This window comes from Bidens hawaiensis, unplaced genomic scaffold (genome assembly GCF_021521415.1).
Source record: "Bidens hawaiensis isolate Kalapana, Puna unplaced genomic scaffold, B.hawaiensis_p1.1 tig00086423_1, whole genome shotgun sequence".
Taxonomy (NCBI): Eukaryota; Viridiplantae; Streptophyta; class Magnoliopsida; order Asterales; family Asteraceae; genus Bidens; species Bidens hawaiensis.
In genome coordinates, this window is record NW_027504212.1 from 14256 (window position 1) to 22421 (window position 8166).

At 34.9% G+C, this 8166-nt stretch overlaps 1 protein-coding gene across 1 annotated transcript; it reads left to right on the plus strand.

Annotated features, from left to right (window-relative positions):
- Positions 1 to 2023: 2023 nt before the first annotated feature.
- LOC143607761 (hydroxyproline O-galactosyltransferase HPGT1-like) lies at positions 2024 to 5956 on the plus strand. The gene is made up of 12 exons (XM_077083094.1): positions 2024 to 2136; positions 2987 to 3050; positions 3324 to 3373; positions 3470 to 3660; positions 3829 to 3892; positions 4003 to 4075; positions 4489 to 4612; positions 4913 to 5000; positions 5111 to 5161; positions 5336 to 5407; positions 5501 to 5613; positions 5770 to 5956. The coding sequence occupies exons 1-12, from the start codon at positions 2024 to 2026 to the stop codon at positions 5790 to 5792; spliced, it is 1026 nt and encodes a 341-aa protein (XP_076939209.1). The 3' UTR covers positions 5793 to 5956.
- The last annotated feature ends 2210 nt before the right edge of the window (positions 5957 to 8166 follow it).

The following is an 8166-nucleotide window of genomic DNA, read 5'->3' on the forward strand; positions in this document are numbered from 1 at the left end:
GAAAAGGGCCTCATTATCCAAGTACGTTGGTTGTTACCAATTGGAAAGGACCTTACTTGCGCGATTATCCAAGTACGTTGGTTGTACCAACTGGAAAGGACTTACTTGCTCGTTTATCACATGTCTATGAATTGTATGGTTTTGATGTACGTATTTAAACTGTGGAAACTCACCAGCTATATTTATAGCTGACCATATTTTATACATATGTTACAGGTACCGTGATTAGAGGTTGAAGTATTGAAGACACTTAGATTACTTAGGGTATTTCAATAAAAGAACTATTGTTATGATTATGTCTTGGTTTGAACTTGTATTGTTACTTCCGAACTTGTGTTACTTGGCTTATTAAATGAATTAATGTTATTATGGTCACTTAATAGTGCCACGTGTGTTTGAGCAATCTGTACGTCACACTCGGGCGTTTCCGCTTAAGCCGGGTGTTACACGGGGCGACAAGGAGGGAATATGGGGCCAACATCTTTAATACTCACACACACACACACATCTATAATATATATAAACGAAACCTTTAAAAGCTCTCTGGTTGCTCATAACATTATCTCAAGCCACCAGATTGCATTATTTGTAAATAGAGACTTCTCATGCATTTGACTCAAATTCACGGGTATGGGTCTCACCAAACCCAGATAGTCTTTAAACGGGTTATAGCATCTCATTAAATTAAAATTTAATCTTACCAAATATTTGATATAAAAATCCTATAAAATAGGGATATATTGAAAATAAATATTTGATTTTTTTATAAAAATGATATTATTTATAGTTAATAAACAATTTTATAGTAAAAAAATAAGCGGGTCACAAGTCTCACCAAACATATATAGCTTTTAAACCGGGTTATAACATCTCATTTATTTGCGAACTCTTTCATCATCAAATCCTAAGTATATTATTAACTTCCTTGCAATAAATAAAATTAAAATCCAAAATATATATATAAATATTATAAAAGAATAATATAAAACAACCCCTTATGCTTCTCATGCATTTGACCGAATTCACGGATAATATCTCATTATATTAAAAATTAATCTTACCAAATATTTGATATGAAAATCCTATAAAAATAGGATATACTAAAAATTAATATTCGATCTAAAAAAGAGATAATAATATTTATAATTAAGAAACAATTTCAAAGTAAAAAAATAAGCGGGTCATGGGTCTCGCCAAACCTAGATAGCTTTTAAACTGGGTTATAACATCTTATTTATTTGCGTAACCCTTGATCATCAACCCTAAATATATTACAATAAATAAAATTAAAATCCAAAGACATAGACAAATATTAGAAACGAATAATGTAAGACAACCCCCATAGTACGGGGGATAAAATCTAGTATATATATAAAGAGGGCTTTAAATCCTTTCCAATGTGGTGCAGTGGTAGAAAGTCTGGGTTTCTCAATGTAGGCTCATGTTCAATCCCCACAAACAACACTTTGGAGGGGGTATGAGATCTTTGTGATCTACAGTTCGATCCTAATGGCGTCAGGATTTTACCACTAGTGGGTCTTCGGACGGCTAAGTTGAGCCAGCTAGCATTGGCTTTTTGCCAATAGGGCACCCTGCATGAAGTACTTTAGTAATTCTTTGTTTATTGACCGTTCAAAAGAAAAAAAACTCATAACAAGACTTTATGAAGAGGGGCTTTAAAACCTTGTTTTTTACGTGGCAATGACGTGAATGGACGGTAAAGCTCCTCCGCAATATATTGTCTAATGAATATATCGTTGGTTACTTGGTTATAGACGTATAGTCGTGTAAGCATGGAATTGGTGAAGACATTATTAGCCCATAATATCCCAAGCCCTGAAAAGCCCAACAGAGTCGGAAGCTGAGGCTGGAAGACACGCTGGCGATCATAGTGGGTGCAGTGCAGCAAAGCAAATCCAGGCCGTCGGATCTCGTAACGGACTTTTTAACAAATGTTATGTTCAGATCTTCCTTCGTTTCAACTCCGTCATCTTCACTAGTGTTCTGTTTCAAGGGCAAAAAAATGCAAAGCAAGGGTTCGAATTACCATCGGAATGTCTTGGTTTTTCGATCCCCTATCTCAGCCTTAATGCTTTGCACCATCGCCGCCTTCGCATCCTTCTATGTCGCCGGCCGGTACCAGTTTATCCGATCAACTCATAGCAATCTACTCGTTGCATAACTTAATTAACTTATGTCATGTTAAGTTTGAGTTTAACTGATTTCTATTCAAATTCGTTACGTTCAGTTAGTTTGATGTAAAATTGTGTAGCGTATACTGTTGAATCGGATGCTAGAATCGTATTAGGCGTGGTTTTGTTGTTTCTCATACTTTATCCTTTGATATTAGTCCGCTGCGTAGTTACTGTGCGTAAGTTACGTCTTGTGAAGTTTGATTTAAACTGATTTGTATTCAAATTCATTACGTTCAATTAGTTTGATGTAAAACTGTGTAGCGTATACTGTTTAATTAGATGCTAGAATCGTATTAGGGCATTGTTTTGTTGTTGATGATAGTTCTGCGTAATTTATGTACATAAGTTACCTCCAGTGAAGTCTGATTTAATGTGATTTGTATTCAAATTTATTACGTTCAGCTAATTTGATGTGAAATTGCGTAGCGTATACTGTGTAATCAGATGCTCGAATCGTATTAGGGCATTGTTTTGTTGTTTTTCATGGACTGTTTATTTATTTTGTGGATAACGGTCAACTATGCAATTACTGCGCATAAACTACCTCCTGTGAAGTCTGATTTAAACTGATCTGTATTCATATTCTGATATTCATCATGTTCAACTAATTTGGTGTTAAATTGGTGGAGTTTTTATCTGAATTCATTGCGTAGCATATATACTGTATAATCAGTTGCTAGAATCGTATTAGGGCGTTGTTTTGTTGTTTGTCATGGACTGTTCATACTTATGTCGTTGAGTCGTTTAATGTATTGAATTTGTATCGGTTTTGTTTTTGTCTTCTTGTGAAGTTTATGGCAGGATGCAGAGAACAGGGTTTATTTGGGTAAAGAGCTTGACAGAATAACAGGGCAGGTAAGAACAAAGCGATCTCATGATTAGTATGCTTAATTTTTCTAGCTTGGTTTCTCATGCTTGCGAGGGTTGGTGCTGATTTAAGTAGTCACAATCTAAACACATATATGCTAACCTAAATCAGCTATATGATCAAGCACTCTGTACACTTTTGTAGAAATCAGAAAGTTGATATGACAATGAGTGCTTAATTATCTGTTTACTTGCTTGAGTTTCTTAAGTTCTTACCTGGTTGTTTTTGGAGTTGGCTTGACAATTACTTTTTAATACCAGGGAAAATCAGCTATCTCCGTGGATGATACGTTGAAAATTATAGGATGCAGGTAACGTGATTGTTTTTTACATTTTTTTGTACTTTATTCTGCCTTCTAGCACACAATTTAGTCTGCATGTTTGATTGACGGTTATATGCTTGTTAGGGAACAACAGAAGAAATTAACAGCTCTTGAGATGGAACTGGCTGCAGCCCGCCAAGAAGGCTTTGTATCAAAGCACTTGTCAACCACTAAAACTCCTCCCAAGAAGAGACCCCTGGTAATGATTGGAGTCCTTACAGGATTTGGCCGCAAGAACAACAGGGATGTGATACGCAAGGCATGGATGTCATCTGGTAAGTACATTGTTTGCACCTATCATCTTATTTTACTTGTTTTTTGATAGAATTTTTATTATTCATGTTTCACATTTCACTATTCTTTTTGGAGAAATGTGTACATGTGGTTGCATATACTAGGAACACGTTATATGGTATCAATATAGTGAAGTGTTGCTGTTGCAGGTGAAGCTTTGAGAAAGATGGAGGATCAAAAGGGTGTTATTGTTCGATTTGTTATTGGAAGAAGGTATACTCTTTTTCACTCTTATTTTCACTGAAAGCTGTTGTTATTTCCAGTTGTCCATGATGGCATTTATGTTCTGAAGTTTAATGGTTACGTGACAATTTAAATTGCAGTGCTAATCGTGGAGATAGTCTGGATAGGGGCATAGATATTGAAAATAAAGACTACAAAGATTTCTTTATCCTGGTAAGTGTAAACGCTCATTGATGTGTGGAATGCATCCTCTTCATTTTTTTGGTTTCTTGTACTTGTTTCTTGTTCATCACTCATAACTCTATTCTGTACATTCTCTATACAGTTCTACTTTCTTAGACATCTGCTGTAAAGTTATAGAATAATATGATATTTGACTATTGAGGCTGTCATGTTTTCATGCATACAAGTACTCCCTTTTACGTTAATTACTGATTTTAAACATATTCACTAAACCACTCTTAACAACTGAATGAAAGTTGAAAGTTCACACACAAGATCCAATGCTTTTACCCTGACAACGCCTACCTAGTTTCTGACTGGCTGAAAAAGCACTGCGCTTGTATAACAATTGCTATTGTTCATCACCATGGCTGGACAGTGATACAGATCTTTACATTTTACAGGACAGCCATGTGGAGTCCGCTGAGGAACTTCCAAAGAAGACCAAATTATTCTTTGCTCACGCTGCAGAAAGATGGGAAGCTGAATACTATGCCAAAGTCAACGATGATGTCTATGTAAATATCGGTAAGCACGGTGCCATTTGGGCATGTATATTATTTTGTTACTTGATGATAGATATACATATTTGGAACTAAGACGTAACTTCAACTTGCTTCTCTAGAGGTAATGCATAAAAGTGAGTTCATTGGTCATGTAAAGTAGATAACCAGATGAATATTGGATATAATCAGAATGCTAGTATTATATTTCTCAATTAGTATCATGCTTTTAATTATATGTGTTAAAGGGTTTCATTCTATACTAGAAAACAAACAATATTAAGGAATAGGAACTAAGGATATTGAAACTGCATTTGTTTTACAGATGCTTTGGGAAGTACACTTGCAGCTCATTTAGACACTCCCCGTGTATATATTGGGTGTATGAAATCAGGCGAAGTTTTCTCTGAGCAGTAAGTGATCTAAACTCACCCAAGGGTCCAAGACTGCTAAATATATTCAGTTGATGTTAGTTTTTCTTGGAATTTGATTTTGATATTTTGGTGATTGTGAATTTTGGCAGGGGTCAGAAATGGTATGAACCCGATTGGTGGAAATTTGGGGATGGAAAGACGTAAGAAGCTAATATCTGACATTTTTCTCTTTATCTGTATAAATGTTGCCATTTTAGTGCTTGTCTAGTTATATTTTGAAGAATGATAATAGAGGAGTATTAAATATCCGTTCTTGCTTTTCTTTGTTTTATTTTTGTATAAATCAATAAGGCTTGCCTCTTGTGATTAAACAGGTATTTCCGCCATGCATCTGGTGAAATGTTTGTTATATCCAAGGCTTTAGCGAAATTTGTCTCAATTAACAGGTTTCACACTGCTTTCTACCTGTATCTCATACTTTGCATTTAAACTGTTGCTAACAATTAGGCTGACTATTGATTATTCTTGGGATCTGGCAGATCAATTCTTCGTACGTATGCTTTTGATGATGTCAGTAGTGGTTCCTGGTTCATCGGTCTTGATGTCAAACATATTGATGACAGGAAATTCTGCTGTGCATCTTGGTCAACAGGTCTCTCCCCCCCCCCTCTCTCTCACACACACACACACACACATACAGATTTGACCTGTTACCACATATCCATATTGTCGCCTTTAGGTGTAGCGAATGTGCCCAAATTACAGTGTTATGATGGTGTTGGAGTTTAACGTGGTAGTTGTTTTGCAGGCGGTATTTGCGCAGGTGCATAATTAAATATAACAGAAGAACCCGGGTTCGATATGTACACAACAGTGATAGGCCCCTGATGCTTGTGACAGTTGAATATCAACAGAATTTTCATGGATTAGGTTTAAAGGAACATACAATGGCATCTCTATGCAGGGTCCAGGCAATTTGTTTTTTTATTGGACTGATACTGATACTGATACTGATACTGATACTTGATTCTTTGGTTTTTAAATATACAAAAGTAGACACTATAGTGCTTATAGGAGTGTTCTTACCTGGATTTCGATGATAATAATATGAAGATGGAGAATGTATTGTTTATACTCTTATGATTGTAAGATAAAGCTCAAGGTTGTGCTTTAAAGCTAATAGTCAAACGTTAGCCCTGGAGTAAAAAATTATCAGTTAATTGGCATTAAAATAAAGTAATATACATTATGCATCGCCACATTTTGATACTTGAGATTACATATTTGTGTCATGTTGAAGTAAAACTTGCATATCATCATATAAGACTTGTAACTTAAAAGAAATGTAAAATGCAAATTCTTAAAAGAACAAAAGTTTGGTTACTGTTGTTTAACCTTTTGGGTACCTTGGTTTCATCTCCAAAAGTGTTCCAAACAAATCAGCAAATGTCATCCCAAAAGAAATCGGTTTCATGCCCCAATCTTTAAAAGATGAATAAATAAATGATATGTGTTTGTGATTGGTTGGAACATATTCGGGTAGTTTGGTATATAGGAAACACCACCTCTACCAATTTGACAAACTTTTAGATACTTTGATAAAAAACAAATGAGTTCATCCTCATTTGATTGGAAGATGTGGATAGGTAAGTTATGCGTGTGCCCCTAGATTTATTCTTGCTAAAAGTAATTTTTTTATAAATAATTATAGTTATGATAGTTTAAGAGATGGCTGCTAAAAGTATAATGTAAACATGATTATTATTATGGTGTGTAGACTTGATTTGATGTATAATTACGGTTTATCATGAACCTTATGTAATGACTAATGACAAAACACATTTGTTATTGGTTATATATATATTATTTTAACCCAAGGAGGGTACTTTTTGTAACTTGAGGCTATATATACGATTTTCTTCTTCCTGACATCAAGTCATCAAGAAGTATTTGTTTTCGTTTGCAATACGCTTCCTTTCATAATAAAAATAAAAATAAAAATAAAAATAAAAATAAAAATAAAATAATCAATGGATTACGATTTCAGGAACAGACTGAATCCAGCCTACAATTCCATGTACAACAACAACAACAACAGGCCAGCAGCACCTTCATCTTCTTCTTCATCTCATCCGTTGTACGGGCCGTCGCCGCTTTACCCTAAAATTGGTCAGTCCGGTGTTATCCATCCGCCTGCTCGTAATAATAATAATAATAACACAACCTCTTCTTTCTGTAAGCTCTAGGGTGATTTAATTGTTGTTGTATTACAATGATCAAAATATCTGTTCGATAGCTGATTAATAATCTATTTCTCTATGATATTATTGTTACTTTAAAGCCAGAGTTTCGGATTACACCACCGGTATCCTATCCTATCCTATCCTATCTTTTCTCTACTCTACTTTATATTTCTAATAATTTCTTTGCATTTTCCTTGATCTGTTACATTCACTTTTACATTTGTCAGTATCATTATTAATTTACCACCAAAAACTACCTGTTGTCTTTTATCTATATCTTAAGTGATGTGATGAAACCAACTTTTATGCATCCCCAAAACCTATGTTGTCAGCCATTCCGGACAGATTTTGGCCAAATTGGGCAAGCTGGTCTGAAACATCAGAAACTAGCCGTTAAACAAGCTTAGAACATGTCTAAAACTCCCCAAAATGCTAATCTATGTTACACGCCTTGCTTATCTTGGGCCCTTTGCCTTGAGCCTTTGACAACTATGGCCCAAATCATGATCTGTAGTTCAGTTCTCGTGAGGTGATAAGAGCATCAACTCCTGGTCTAGAAAATGTGTGTGAGTAATTAATGGATTATGGAAGTATAGTATCCGCTTGCATTTGGCTGGCTTCTTTCTAATTTCACTAAGTTCCGGATTTAGGAAAGAAAAGAATAGGCAGAAATGCAGACCCTGCCTCTGTTTCTGTCATGGCATCCTGTTTGTGAATAATTACTTGTACCATAGATATATTTCATTAATTGTCATTCTAGACTCTTATTAAAAGGATGTTATATATGTTTTAGAACATTGTAATATAAGAGCCTTTTTATCGTCTTTTTTATTGGATTATAATTTATAGCGTTGTCTGGTTCTTATTTAAAGCGCTGAATTAAAATACTTATATATTGTAGCCTCAAATGTCTCCACACATTGGAGAAATTCCTCGAAGCACATTTCTGTTTGACTTTGACC